Genomic DNA, 15,150 nt, shown 5'->3' with positions numbered 1-15,150 from the left:
TTGGCCAAAACCCAAATGACTGAAAGTGCAATTCTATCATCTCCCTTTCGAAGTACTAAAGAGAGGGGCCTTAGTTTTGTTAAAGTTTAATGGCATTTTGGTAAAAACAAATAAAAGGAAGGATATCAACTTTTACTTTTCCTCCCCTAAATCGGAACTTTAAATTTCTGTTAGCCAACGGCCTTATTATATTTTCATTATTTTTTCATGGACCCTTCATAGCTTCTTCTTTTGCAGCTTCTCCTTCTTTATATCTCTTTTGCCTTTGCCTAAAGAAGCAGACCATTTTTAGGAGAGCATCGATCTTCTCTCTTCTTCTTCTCCTCACAGAGGCAAATAAAGGAAAAGCAGAGGAAAAGGAAAGGTGAGGATCGGCCTCATGCTTGTACATGAAGGCTCTTTTCTTGAAGATGCCTCCTCCTTTAACCCCATACACACTTGAAGTTTCCCTCGTTCCCCTCCCTCTTTCTACCATTGCTAAAGATACCGTTATCGGCTTACCCCTTAAATCCTCTTCTCTTCGCTTCGAGTGTTTCCAGGCTTTGCTTTCTTGAAAAGAGTTTCCTGAGGAATTCAACATGTTCCCGCTCTTTGTTTTGGCCACTCTTTTTCTGTCTCGGACTTGCTCGTCCTATCCGGTTGGTGATTTCGATGCCTTACTTGAACTGAAAAAGGGATTTGAGTATGCAGAACCGACTCTAAGCAGTTGGAATGCCTCAAACCCAACCTCAGTTTGCTCGTGGGCTGGAATTAGATGCTCCAGGGGACGTGTTGTGTCGGTCGACTTGACAGACTTAAATCTGTATGGCACAGTTTCACCTGTCATATTAAGATTGGATTGCCTGGTCGAGCTCTCTCTTGCTGGAAATAACTTTACGGCTACTATCACGGTTGCAAACTTGAGTAATCTCCAGTTTCTCAACATCTCAAACAACCAGTTCAGTGGCAGCTTGGACTGGAACTACTCAAGTATAGTGAACTTGGAAGTTTTTGATGCTTACAACAACAACCTCACTGCCTTCCTTCCAGTTCGAATTCTCAGCCTGAAGAAACTCAAGCACTTAAATCTGGGGGGCAACTACTTTTATGGAAGAATTCCAGAGGCTTATGGGGATTTAGTGGGGTTGGAGTTCCTCTCTCTTGCCGGAAATGATCTAAAAGGAGTCATTCCAGTTGAGCTGGGCAATCTCACCAATCTAAAAGAGATCTACTTAGGCTACTATAACGCCTTCGAAGGTGGGATTCCCAAGGAGTTTGGGAAACTCATAAATCTAGTTCACATGGATATTTCCTCCTGTGAATTGGATGGTCCGATACCAAGGGAATTGGGGAATTTGAAGGAGCTCGATACGTTGTATTTGCACATCAATCTCCTGTCTGGTCCAATCCCCAAGCAGCTGGGAAACTTGACGAACTTGGTGAATCTCGACCTCTCCAATAATGCGCTTACTGGAGAGATCCCGTCTGAGCTTGTCAATCTCAAAAGGCTAAAGCTTTTCAACCTCTTCATGAACAGATTGCATGGGTCGGTTCCTGACTATGTTGCTGATTTACCGGACCTGGAAACGCTTGCCCTGTGGATGAACAACTTCACAGGTACAATTCCAGAAAATCTTGGCCGAAATGGAAAGCTTCAACTGCTCGATCTGTCGTCCAACAAATTAACCGGCACAATCCCTCCAGACTTGTGCTCATCGAATCAACTTGGGATATTGATTCTCTTGAAGAACTATCTCTTTGGGCCTATCCCGGAAGGTCTAGGAACATGTTCCAGCCTGGTCAGGGTGAGGTTGGGACAAAATTACCTGAATGGAAGCATTCCTAGCGGCTTCATCTATCTGCCTCAGCTGAAACTGATGGAGCTGCAAAGTAACTACTTATCAGGAACATTGTCAGAAAACGGCAATAGCTCGTCAAAGCCTGCCTTGTTGGGCCAGCTCAACCTATCGAACAACCAACTTTCGGGAGCTTTACCATTTTCACTGGCCAATTACTCCTCCATCCAGATCCTTCTGCTCAGCGGAAACCAGTTTTCAGGTCCAATCCCTTCTTCCGTTGGTGAGCTGCATCAAGTGCTGAAGCTTGATCTCAGCCAGAACATGCTCTCAGGTGAGATTCCACCAGATATCGGAAATTGTAACCATCTCACTTTCCTTGATTTGAGCCAAAACAACCTTTCTGGCTTCATTCCACCTGATATCTCTAACATCCACATCCTCAATTACTTGAATGTTTCACGAAACCACCTGAGCCAAACGATACCAAAAGCAATTGGTAACATGAAGAGCCTAACAACAGCAGATTTCTCCTTCAATGATTTCTCTGGTAAACTTCCAGAGTCGGGACAATTTGCTTTCTTCAATGCCTCTTCTTTTGCTGGCAATCCCCTGCTTTGTGGTTCTCTCATAAACAATCCTTGCAATTTCACCACTGTCCCGAGCAAGCCCAGCAACAGCACTACACGTTTCAAGTTGATTTTTGCCCTTGGGCTTTTGATGTGCTCTCTGGCATTTGCTCTTGCCGCCATATTGAAGGCCAAGTCATTCAAAAAAAGCAGTTCTGGCTCATGGAAGATGACAGCATTCCAGAAGCTGGATTTCACCGTTTCCGACATCCTTGAATGTGTGAAGGACGGCAATGTGATAGGGAGAGGAGGAGCTGGGATTGTGTATCATGGCAAAATGCCAAATGGGGTCGAAATCGCCGTGAAGAAGCTTTTGGGCTTTGGCAACCACAGCCATGATCACGGGTTCAGAGCCGAAATTCAAACGCTAGGCAACATTCGGCACAGAAACATAGTGAGGTTGCTAGCGTTCTGTTCGAACAAGGAAGCCAATCTATTGGTTTATGAGTACATGAGAAATGGAAGCCTAGGGGAGGCATTACATGGGAAGAAAGGCACATTCCTGGGGTGGAATTTAAGGTACAAAATCGCCATTGAAGCTGCTAAAGGCTTGTGCTATCTTCACCATGATTGTTCCCCATTGATCGTACACCGAGACGTGAAGTCGAACAACATTCTCCTCAATTCGAGCTTTGAGGCACACGTCGCAGATTTCGGCCTAGCAAAATACTTGGTGGATGGAGGTGCATCCGAATGCATGTCTGCAATAGCAGGGTCATATGGCTACATTGCTCCCGGTAAGTAACACTCAAATCGACAACCCCTTGCATCGCATCACAATTCCCATTTCTGTTACACCTACACAACACAGCATCTACTAGGAGACATTGTCGGTTAAGTTAGTTAAACGTGAGTGAAGTCAGACCCCCAGACTTTTTGTGGGTCATCTATAAAACTTCGGCCATCGGATTGTCGTGCAAAGGGTCAATGCTGAAGCAGATGGCCCGTCAAGTCGGATGGGCAAATCCATTAGAGAAAGATGTGCACTGAGGGGGCATTTTGGGTCCAAAATCACTGAGATTAGGGGAGCTTAAACTGACTCGAATTTATATGCCAAAAAAAAAAAAAAAAAACTGACTGGAATTCTGTGGAGCAGAACATGAGCATCTGCGCATTTTCAGACAAACTGCTAGAAACCATTTGTTGGGGCGATTTGAATTGTGATTCTCCACTTACTAAAGTATCAGAAATCACACGTCACATCAATGCCATTTTGATCTTAGAGAACCCGTGATTCGTGCTACTTACGTAAACAAGCATAACAACACTTAGGGACTAGTGGTCCAGTCCCAGACCAGTACTTCGGAATTTTTTGGGTAATCACACCCGAGCAGAGCAGAGCAGCCTTGTCTTTGAAACCCAGATCCTTCTAAATTCAGAGCCACCAGCATGCAGCGGGGCCCAACTCTCTCTCTCTCTCTCTTTCTCTCCGCCTACTCCTCGATTGTCTGAGTCGAGTTAAAGGGTCTCTCTCTCTCTCTGACGACTACTAACGTTAACGTGGCTTTGAGTTTCGCAAAAAGCAATCAGACAATCACACATCCATTGATGCCAAGATACGTCTGGAGATTGCTTGCCCCCCACCACCCACCTTTCTTTTGCTTTACGCTCAGCCACCACTCGCTTACGTGTAAAGTGTTTCTCCCACTGTCTCTCTTGTCTTACTTACCGTTCGTTTTGCACGTCAAATGAATCGCGCCGATTCCCACTGTCATCTTGGAGGCTCGTTGCTTAAGAACATGCAATTGACCATCCCCGTTCACGTACCTGAAGCTTCGTGCATTTGTGGATGTGCATGGTATTAATAGGACTAACTGTGCATCTCGGTTGTCCCTTTGTTTCTTTGCAGAGTATGCGTACACATTGAGAGTGGACGAGAAGAGCGATGTTTACAGTTTTGGCGTGGTGTTGCTGGAGCTCTTGACCGGCCGGCGCCCGGTGGGCGATTTTGGGGAAGGCGTGGACATCGTGCAGTGGAGCAAGAAGATGACCGGCTGCCGCAAGGAGGAGGTCACTTGCATCGTCGATCCCAAGCTGAAGGCGGTGCCCAAGGACGAAGCCACGCACCTGTTCTTCATCGCCATGCTCTGCGTCCAAGACAACAGCGTCGAGCGGCCCACCATGAGAGAGGTGGTTCAGATGCTCTCTGAATACCCGCGTCACTCGCCGGACCGCCAGTCTCCGTCATCCTCCGTGGTCCAATCACGTTGTTACACGAGTCCCGAGCAAGATAAAGGCAGCACCCAGTTCAAGCAGGATCCTTTGGTATGAGGATTCTTCATCAGTTAGTGGCAGATTTGAGATATTGTGGGCGTCTCTAATTGTAATGGTTGGGTTTTGATATTTGTGCAAATTAATTAGATCTGTATTTTTGGCTGATATCTTTGTTTCTGAATATATACAAGCTGGGATGGCTACGCTTAGGAGGAACTTACATAGTGCACAACGTTGTGTATGACTAAGAGTGAAATTTTGCTGGAGATGTTCAAGCTTTTACAGGCAATTTCCTTGTATTAAAAATATCGTGCCCTATATCTACATCATCCATATTTATTATTCCAGTACGTCGATAATGCAAGTACGTGCCTCCGCTCTTCATATACTATTAATCTCTCCATTCCAACTTATCCATGATCCTTGATTTTTTCAAAGTTGTAAACAATTGGAACATTTCAGTGATGGTAATTTCTCAAATTTGTTATCAGCTTTTAATGTACTAACTCATCATACTAATCACTACCGAGTTTTTGTATGTATATCTATGATTGTCAAGTGATTCTTTTATTATATTAGACAAATAAACTTAAGTGTATTTATATTTAGAGAAAATAATATAAATGATATGTGAACTTTGGTCCAATGTTTGAATTCGCTTTTAAACTTTGAACTTGTTTATTGTAATCAAGAACTTTGGTTCAATGTGAAATATCATGTGTGAAATTTTAATTTGTCTAATGTAGTTCATAAATTTTGGTCTAATATTCAATATGGTCCCTAAATTTTTAAATGTTTTTATATAGTCTTGGGATTATACTAAATATTTACAAATAATTCAAGAACTATATTAAACAAATTAAAAGTTTATAGATGATATTATACGTTAAGCTAAATTTCATGGATCACATTGTATAAATTAAAAATTTAAGGATAATATTACATATTAAATCAAAGCTTAGGGAATATTTATGTTATTACCCCTATGTAGTTATTAATTTTTCAGTAATCTAATAGGTATGGAGTATGATCGGTAATATGAGTCACTGATTTCGTTCGTTCGAATCTTGAAAAGACTGTCACCCTTCGAATCTTTATCGAGGATTTTGCTGTCCTAATTTAGTGAAGCAGAGTCTTATCGGATTAGTCCGCCCGGAGCCACGTGGATATCTGGGTTGCTGTTTGGTCGACATGGATAAACCCATTCGGGACAGGGACCGACGTTGTCTTGGCTTCGTTTCGGTTCATTAAACCACGCCGGGGACAGGCATAAGTTAAACCCTCTGCCCAAACAGTCTCCCGCCCGGGGAAAAACCCCAAAGCAGAAGAACCCCATCGCCGTCGCCGCTGTTCGGCCGCCGGGGAGGAAAGAGCGAGAGATCATCGTCGATGAGAAAATGACGGAAAATCCGAAATCCCCACGCGACTGCGCCTTCGAGAGTTGGGAGAGACCGTCCAAAATAGCGAAGAGCGAGTGCTACAGCGACGAAGGAGAAGCAGAAGCAGAAGAAGAAGAGGAAGGATCGCAGCAGGCGCCGGAATCAGGCGTTGCGAGTCGGCCCATGAACCAGAACCCTCGAGCACAGCGCTACTTGGTAGCAATCGAGTACATCGGGACTCGCTTCTCGGGATCGCAGAAGCAGCCGAATTTCCGAACAGTTGTCGGCGTTCTCGAGGTCCTTCTACCTCCTGCTTGCTTCGGAGCATATGCTTCGTTCTCTTTTTCTTCTTTGAGTTCCCCGCTTATTTTGTTTATGTGCTTTCGTGGGAAATCGATGCTTTCTTGATTGACTAACTTGGACATTCTCATTAGGAGGCTTTTCATAAGTTCATTGGTCAGCCAGTTTCGGTCCTTTGTTCCAGTAGAACCGTGAGTTATTTTCTTCTTGCTTTGTGTTCACATCTTTCTCAGATAGATGCGTTTTGCATGTCGCATGTCCCCCGTTTTCAATCGTTCTCTATCGTTCTCTATCTGTAGGATGCAGGAGTTCACGCTCTGTCCAACGTTTGCCATGTAGACGTGGAACGAATTAGCAAAAGAAAGCCTGGTGAAGTGGTATGCCATCTTTCCCGTAAAGACGTTTTCTTTCGGGCTGAGTGGTTTAAGTTTTATCCTGTGATATACAGCATACAGTGATAATCTTGTTGAGGGACTTGGTCGAGAGGGCCTGCTGTCATTATCGGTTATTGTATACTTAAGAAAATGTCATCTGTATATTCCTAAATACCAGGCCGTGGTTTTCGTAAATCTTCTTCCAGCAATTTATCGACATGTCATTTGAATTATATCGATTGAGGTTTGGGCCTTACGATGTTTTCTTTTCGTTTAATGCAGTTGGCACCTCATGAACCTCAAGTGGTCAAGCGAGCTGTGAATCATTTTTTGCAGGTTTCTTCCTTTTTTTCTCCCCTTTTTTGTAGGTCCTCATCTTATTCGTTCCCCATTATCACTATAGCAGTCACTTGTAGTTAGTCAACTTTTCACATTTGGCCATCATCTTTTGGCGCTAGAGAATAGTTGAGGATCCTTTTGAAGTGAAAGTGTGAACTCTATAATTGGGAGCTTTCTGTCTTATTCAAAGCCCTCTTCACTGTCTCTCAAGAAAAGGAAAAGATTTGACAGTAATATTTGCTATGTTGTGACCTGTTTCCATGGGCATACAGCTCATGCTAATGGATTTTATTGTTCCTGTCGGCTTTGTGATCGAAAGGACAATTTGCTGAGGCCCAATGTCACACGTCAAATAGAGTCATCTGACTGATTGCTTTTCTATAGTTGCTAGATGATTGTTGTTTGCAAGTTAAACCTTTGAGAAGAGCATGCTCATCTTAATTTGTAATATTTGAATCTTATTTTTTTGCAGTCTTTCCTTTTCTTTTTATTATTATTATTATTTTTAAATTAACAAGAAAACATAGTCCAGCTTGAATGCATGGAAGTATATATGTGTTGTGTACCAAATTGTGAATAGTTTGTTTGTTTCCATGTCAGAGAAATGAAGGTGATATATCAGTTATTGATGTTCAATGCGTTCCGGCTGATTTCCATGCTAGATATAGAGCTCGTGAGCGAACGTAGGTATTCATCTTTGTTGTTGCTTAAATTGCATGTGCAAAATAGTACCTTACATAAATTTTTTACCTGTCTCACAGTTCCTATTGCATTGATCTAAATATGTAGAAAAGGAAGCTTGATAGTAGTGTTTTATGGGTCTTTTGATAATGAGAAATTTGTTTTTTGCATTATCTGTTGAGAGTACGCCTTGGCTGTTGAACTATGATTTGCAATTTTACTTGAAAATCAACTGAAAGGGCTTGTGTGTACTTGGGACGTTCTAGTGTTTCTTCAAACCACCAGTTTTTTGGTAGTGCTTCTGTAAGTACAACTAAAGGATGAGTCAAATTTACTGGAAATGGTCTCAAGTTCAATTTGAATTGATTTTATTGCTGAGAGCTTAAGGCATCAAATTTGCAAAATTATATTTTTGAATAACTTTGATAGATTTACTCCCCCTGTGGCCTCAAATGCAAATTTACATAAATTGGGTTTTTCCACACTATGGGGGGATTTTTATTTATTTTTTAATGAGATCTAAGAAAAAGTTTTACCCATGTTTCTTTCCTTTTCTTGTCTTTGGCTGGGTGCATGAAATTGTTTTCTCATAGAACTTTGATATTTCTCAATGACACTTTACCTCTTCTGTCCGCTGGATAAGATGTGTGAAATATGATCTGAGGTTCGTAATATTTGATTAAAGCTGGTTGGCTTGGTCTAAGTGATCACCAAAATCAGTCCAGTTTGGATACTAGAGACATCTTTTTGATCATAGGGTTGGATATTCTCGTTAGATACTTCTATCGGCTGTTTTCCGGGCCAGAGCCTCTCTCAACTTTTGAGAAGGAAAGAGCATGGCACGTAACAGAGGAGCTAAATCTTGTTTCTATGCAGGTTGGTTTTGAATTTTTTAAGTGACCTTAGCTTTATGAAAAATTATTGATGCCCATAAAATAACCTGTTAAGTGATGTCTATCCAGGAAGCATGCAAAGTTCTCATTGGACACCACGACTTTAGTTCTTTCAGGGCATCGGGTTGCCAGGTTGTGCTTCACATCTTTAAATTAATATCTAAGTAGCAGTTGTTGTTTAAGATAATAAAAGTTGGAGAGATGAAGCTGAAAAATATCAGAGGAAAGATTGAGAAAAACGGCCCTGAAATGTGAAATGATTCACTTATGATTCCATAGAGACAGCCTGTTTTCTTCTATGTTTCTCGTGGAAAATAGTTAATGTTGATAGAATATGCTGATATTTTCCTCACTTGTTGCGTGCATATGGTTTGTCGTGTTAGTCGTTTTGGTAAAGATAAGATACTGGGGGTTTCAAGATCTGTCTCAAGTTGTAACTCTTGGTCCTCTAGCCTATTTAAGGGATTCAGCATCCTTGCATCTTTTTTCTTAAGTTGGTGCATGGGTGCATGTTAAAGCAAATCGCTTGCTATCTAGCCATTGGTCTTGCTTAGTTTACTTATGATGCTCATATGACCTACTCATCTGATTGGTTCTTTATTTTGTTATTGCTTTAAATATTTGAACCACTTAATAAGTGCTATGGTCACTGCAAACTTATAGGCCAACTCACCTATCAGGACCCTTGATGAGCTCAATGTTACTGAAGTGGTCTCGTCTCCATATTTCCCTTCTATGGTGGAAAGAAGGCAAGGCAATCTTAACGGAGATGATTAAACTATATTTTCTAACACATTTCATGTTTTGGTTTCACTGAAACTTCTATTTTGATTGGTGATAGAGTTGAAAGCACAAATGGTGCGACTGATCTTGGATTTGGCATGAGGAAAAAGCATCGATGTCTAGTGGTAACAGCACGTGCTAGGGCTTTCCTCTACCACCAGGTGGGTTTCATATGATACTTTAGTTTACCATTAATTCTTGAACCAACTTTTAGATTCTCATAAATGAGAGATCAGCTTTATTATTTGTTCATCTCTAAATGGTGGAGCTAGCCAGTTGTCTCGCCTGAAAGAGCTGCTGATTTTCAGTATGCCTTTATCCTTCTGACGCGCTGTATTTTTTAATTATCAATCTGCCTTAGTATCTGTCAGATTATGATCCCTTCATTGTTTTGCGGGCAAAGTGAAAAGAATAATGAAAATTGCGGTAGTTCTTACTGTCATGAGATGGTGCATTCATCAATGGATGCTGTCTAGGCTCCAAAATGTGGAGACAACTACATTATTCTGAAATGTCAAGTTTTAAAGAGGAGTGGATGCATTTCACTACAATGACTCATTTTCTAAGCTTTAATTCTTTGCAAAGAATGATTTGTAGTTGAAGCTGTGGTTCCTTTGGTCAGGTTAGACTGCTAGTTGGTGTTCTTAAATCCATTGGCACTGGAGACCTAACTAGTTCTGATGGTAAGTGTTACATCCCTCTTCGATTGCTATAGTTTTCCAAGTTTTTTATTGATTAGTTCTTGTTGGATCTTATTTTGTTTCTTAAGGTGGTTGAGGATCCAAATTTCTTATGTTCATTAGACAAATGATACTCGTGTACAGGATACTCTTGTACATGCAATATTGCAATTGTTGGATATTTGTGGAGATTATCTGAATCTTTCTGGCATGTAATGTAGAAATAAGGTTTTGTATAACTTCATTGAGATCATCCTGTCCATACTTTGCAGCCTTCATTCTTATGCATCTTCCTAGCTTTTTCTTGGCTTCTTTAATCTTCCATGCATTAGTTTCCCTTGTAAGTTACTTTCATCTTTTTCTTGGCAGAGATCATTTTCACCTTATTTTTGGAAACTGACTTGTTTTTGAAAAATCTCTTCAGTTGAAAGAATTTTGAATGCAAAGGACGTGACGGCAGCAAGTCCAATGGCTCCTGCATGTGGTCTCTACCTTGGACATGTGAAGTATGACCTGCCCTGATTCCACCTGGGCCTGCCTGGTCAGTGAGGATTTGGTTTCTATGGTGTTGGAAACTTCACTTCAAATTAACTTTTAATGAATGGTAGAAAGTGGCCGTCTATTCTCTGCAGCATGCGGAATAGATGGACATTTGAAGGGCCATGAAGAGTCGATACTTACAGAAACCTGCTGGGCTGAAATGCGGTGTTCACAACACGTGCATGTGCGTGATGCTTTTTTGCTGCATAGCCGCCCCCCGTTTCAAAAGAGAACCTTACTTTTCTTGGCGGCGGTCATTTTCTCACTTCCACATTCGAACATGTTATTGCAGACCTCAAGCATTATTTTGTTGGTCCCATTCCTACAGGATGATGATTTTCCTCTTTTTTGGCGCACCAAAGCTTTTGCAATGGTTAACTAGATACATATCCTCGCTTTCAATAGTCTGCCATTTGCTTTGTAGATGTTGTACTGACTCATAATCAATCACAAGATGGGAACAGCCAATTATGTATGCGTTCATTAAGAGCTTGAAAGGGTTGTACATGCTTTGGCCGAGAAAAAGAGGGGCTTGCACATGCAAGTTGTAGTCAGTTTCAAACAATGGAGGACAAATGCATTTATTTAATTAGAGCAGCAAATAGTTATCTAGAATATCTAAGTCTCTCCCCGTTGCACTTTGATATGACCAAAACCCTCAATTCAAGTGCTTTATATGCCGTGAGTTTAACAAGCATCTGGGTTTGAAATTTGGAGCTACAGATTCCATTTCATCACACCGACAATATGTAAGTCAGAGCTTCAAAGACATCCCGTGAGATCTGATACAATCTTTTTTAGTTCGAATACTAATTTGACCTATGCATCACACCTGCACCTTTGATAGTGATACATCAGCACAAAAGAAACTTTACTAATTCACAAAACCAAGTCGAAGCCATGGCTTCAACGTTAAGACTGTCAAAAGCAGGGAAAGGTAGTGAATCTCGCATTCCCAAATTAAAGCTCCTTGCTTAATGAACTCCTGATCCAGAGCTAGATGTCATTCTCTGAACACCTCTTAATTAACCCATTCGGTTAACTGGAAGCTTACCCAAGGAACGGTGATCCGAGTAAGAATATTGGATTTACTTATAATCTCCAACTAAGGATCCGGAAATAATAATACAATATATTTTTCGTCTCCTCTTTGTTGCTTCCAGTAGCTACATTCAAAATAATGCTGATTGTTCTCTAGAATCCTAATCCTAATAAATTAAGTACTAGAATTCGCTGAGTTGCAGGAGCAAGCAAACGATATTGCAGTTTGTCGTTATTTCAAATCACCAATTTGTAAAATCCAAAGAAGATGGCTGCCCCTAGGTTTTATCTCAAACTTTGGACGAGATTGTGCCACTTTTGTCGCCCATTACAGGTTGTTAATTCCACGGGAAATATCACCTAATTGATGATGGAGCTCAGACAAACCAATGTTATTGTCTTCACATCAGGCTCTCTTGATTCGAATTAATTACAGTCTTCAATATTGCTTTCCCTTTGGGATGCCTTGGGCGTTCAAGGCAGAGCACATAATAGGAAGAAAATGATTTTTTTGTTTTTTTGTTTTTTTGGACTTCCCAATGTTGCTTACATGACGGCAGTTTCACCTCTTGATAATGTCCACAGCATGCTCGCTTTGCGTCTTCTGCTCATCAAATTCCTCTCCTGCTTCTTGTTTTTAATAATATCCCACTAGGTTCACACCCTGCAGCCTTTTCGTCCTAACCTGTTTTTGCGGTTTGATCGGCGCCCGAGCTGATGTCTATTCAACCGCAGGCCTTAGCACCACATGGATTGCCACTTCTGCTGCCCATTACATACAGTTCCCTATGGCCAAATTTAGCATGATCCAGATTCTTGTGTAGCGCCACAATACCTTCAGATTAATTTGTGGCTTCTACAGCCAAGGTGATTTGGAAGTTTACTATTTCGGCGTCTTCATTATTCGAGCTATCATCACCCACATAGATCCAGTGGTTCTGTGGACAGCTAATCAAAACCGTCCAGTTGGAACCCAGGCGACCCTGAAGCTCACACAAGAAGGAGATTTGGTATTGAGAGATGCCGATATGTCCGTCGAATGGTCAACTAAAACTTCTGGTAAGTCTGTTGCTGGCTTAAACTTAACAGACACCGGAAACCTTGTGTTGTTCGATGAGAACAACGCAGTGGTGTGGCAGTCCTATCACTTCACAGATGAACTTCCTCCTCCTAAAGCCAGGCCGAGAGTAATCGTCACTTCTAGCCTCGGATCATTCTTAGCATTCGTCTTTCTTGTAGTCATCATAAAATGCCTAGTTAGAAACAAAGGTGTTGACGAGGTTGAAGAGGACGAAGGTGTCCATGAGCTTGTTGAGGTATCTCTTGATCAAATCCCCGGAGCACCTAAGAGATTCACCTACGATGATTTGAAGGCCATTACATTACCGAGGATTTCAGTAAGAGGCTCGGTCAGGGTGGATTTAGCTTTGTTTATCAAGGGACTTTCGCCAACGGCACAAAGGTTGCCGTAAAGCAGCTCAATGGTTTATGTCAACCTAAGAAATCTTTTCTTACTGAGGTTGAGAGCATTGGCAATATTCATCATGTGAACTTGGTACGACTCATTAGATTTTGTGTTGAGAACTTTCTTAAGCTGCTTGTTTATGAATATATGTCCAAAGGTTCCTTAGATAAGTGGATCTTTCATAAATTAGATAACTCATTGTTGCTTGATTGGCATTGCAACATAGCAAATGGCTTACGTTATCTCCATGAAGAATGTAGATGGAAGATAGTTCACATGGATATTAAGCCCCAAAATATACTCTTGGACGTAAAATTTAATGCTAAGGTTGCAGATTTTGGCTTGTCTAAGCTAATTGATAGGGACCAAAGCCAAATTGTGACTACAATGAGGGGAACTCCGGGCTATTTAGCCCCATAATGGCTACATTCAACAATTATTGAAAAAGTGGACGTCTATAGCTTTGGTGTGATAATTTTGGAGATAGTTTGTGGAAGGAAAGTTTTCGACAAGTCTCAGAATCAGGAAGATATGTACCTATTGGGAGTTTTTAAGAGAGAGCGAAGAAGGACGACTATTGGATATGATCGATAAGCATAGTGAGGATATGCAATTGAATAGATCTCATGTGATTACCATGATGAAGCTCACTGCATGGTGCTTGCAAGTTGATTTTAGAAAGCGGCCTTCAATGTCAATTGTTATCAAAGTCCTAGAAGGAGTGATGGAAGTCCCAGATGATCTAGATTATAACTTCTCGTATGCGACCTTGATGAATGTTAGTGTAAGAATTGGACAAGAGGTTGTTGAATTCGGTCCTACCAATTCTGTGGTACCCTCTACTTTATCTGGCCCATGATGATCCATTCTGATTATGTTACATATTTCTTTTATTACGGGAAGGGATAAGTGCAATAGAAGTCCTAAACTTATTACGAAAATGCAATTGAGTTCTAAAATTTGCAAAAAGTACAATTAAGACCTAAAATTTGTCAAATTGGTTCAATTGAGTGTTAAAGTTAATACCATCAAATTTACTAATAGAAAATGTTAATGTGGCATTTTAAATAAATTTTCATTTTCCACATGGCTTTTTTAATTATTTTTATTCAAAATTAGATTTAAAAACTAAAAAAGAAAAGCTAAAATTTATTTTAAAAAACTATTAAAAAAAAGAAGAGAAAATGGCAGCTTCGTCGTCGTTGCCCATCGGCGTAGGGGCTAGCAACGATCGCCGACCCCTCTAGCAATGGGCGGCGACAGTGGCGGCGGAGGAGCTTCCATTTTTCTCTCTTTTAAAAAAAAAAAAATTTTTTAAAAATAAATTTTAGTTTTTAAATCTAATTTTTTTTTTTAAAAAATTGAATAAAAATAATTTTAAAAAGCCTCGTGGAAAATAAAAATTCATTTAAAATACTACGTCCGCGCCACGTAAGTATTTTCCACTAATAAGTTTGACAGTATTAACTTTAAGATTCAATTGAACCAATTTGACAAGTTTTAAGATTTGATTGTACTTTTTGCAAGTTTTAGAACTTAATTACATTTATGTAACAAGTTTTAGGACTTCTATTGCATTTATCCCTTACTAGAAAATTGGTGCTAAAGGAATTGAGTGTTTACATAATATGATTTTGTTTGTTTGCCTAAGTGCTCCTTGATGTTGATGGACTGTATCATATCATGACAATTTCTTGTTGTAAAATCATTTATATCCCCTAATTTATTATTCTAAAGATTGAAAATGCATATGTAAATGTTGTTGAACTTGTACCAATCGAATTGCGTGTTTATTCGATGACAATCGGATATATAATAAGATGACAATCAAATGTATGTAACTCAAATAATATACTACCAACTCTTAAGCATATATGATTTTTTATTATTTTGATACGTATTGTAAACACTATGATATAGATATTATACTACCAACTCTTCAGCATATATGGTTTTTTATTATTTTGATACGTATTGTAAACACTATGATATAGATATTTAAAACTTTAGAAAGGAATAGATTTTTGGAGGTTTAACATTCCAATGGACGAAAAGTA

At 40.2% G+C, this 15,150-nt stretch overlaps 2 protein-coding genes across 3 annotated transcripts; both read left to right on the top strand.

Moving 5' to 3' along the window:
• Positions 1–217: 217 nt before the first annotated feature.
• Positions 218–4,960, top strand: LOC104420001 (leucine-rich repeat receptor-like serine/threonine-protein kinase BAM1). Its single transcript, XM_010031874.3, has 2 exons — positions 218–3,141; positions 4,254–4,960. The coding sequence occupies exons 1-2, from the start codon at positions 579–581 to the stop codon at positions 4,673–4,675; spliced, it is 2,985 nt and encodes a 994-aa protein (XP_010030176.1). The 5' UTR covers positions 218–578; the 3' UTR covers positions 4,676–4,960.
• Positions 4,961–5,869: 909 nt separating this feature from the next.
• On the top strand, positions 5,870–11,202 carry LOC104420000 (tRNA pseudouridine synthase A). 2 transcript variants are annotated; one of them, XR_005546643.1, is made up of 12 exons: positions 5,870–6,294; positions 6,432–6,488; positions 6,597–6,674; positions 6,954–7,007; positions 7,611–7,693; positions 8,468–8,567; positions 8,654–8,716; positions 9,248–9,333; positions 9,426–9,528; positions 9,995–10,050; positions 10,472–10,588; positions 10,680–11,202. XR_005546643.1 is itself a non-coding variant. In XM_018863256.2 (11 exons), the coding sequence occupies exons 1-11, from the start codon at positions 6,016–6,018 to the stop codon at positions 10,567–10,569; spliced, it is 1,062 nt and encodes a 353-aa protein (XP_018718801.2). In that variant the 5' UTR covers positions 5,873–6,015; the 3' UTR covers positions 10,570–11,202. The 2 variants fall into 2 exon arrangements, 1 of the variants encoding a protein (XP_018718801.2); XM_018863256.2 differs by having other exon boundaries at positions 5,873–6,294; positions 9,990–10,050; positions 10,472–11,202.
• Positions 11,203–15,150: the final 3,948 nt, after the last annotated feature.

The sequence above is a fragment of the Eucalyptus grandis genome, chromosome 9, assembly GCF_016545825.1.
Source record: "Eucalyptus grandis isolate ANBG69807.140 chromosome 9, ASM1654582v1, whole genome shotgun sequence".
NCBI classification, from domain to species: domain Eukaryota; kingdom Viridiplantae; phylum Streptophyta; class Magnoliopsida; order Myrtales; family Myrtaceae; genus Eucalyptus; species Eucalyptus grandis.
This window is presented reverse-complemented; position numbering and strand designations above follow the sequence as displayed.

Coding starts and splice junctions, on each gene's coding strand:
- LOC104420001 (XM_010031874.3), top strand. CDS start 579: ATGTTCCCGCTCTTTGTTTTGGCCACTCTTTTTCTGTCTCGGACTTGC. Junction 3,142..4,253: donor ATATGGCTACATTGCTCCCG/GTAAGTAACACT, acceptor GTTTCTTTGCAG/AGTATGCGTACACATTGAGA.
- LOC104420000 (XM_018863256.2), top strand. CDS start 6,016: ATGACGGAAAATCCGAAATCCCCACGCGACTGCGCCTTCGAGAGTTGG. Junction 8,568..8,653: donor TAAATCTTGTTTCTATGCAG/GTTGGTTTTGAA, acceptor ATGTCTATCCAG/GAAGCATGCAAAGTTCTCAT. Junction 8,717..9,247: donor TCAGGGCATCGGGTTGCCAG/GTTGTGCTTCAC, acceptor GCAAACTTATAG/GCCAACTCACCTATCAGGAC.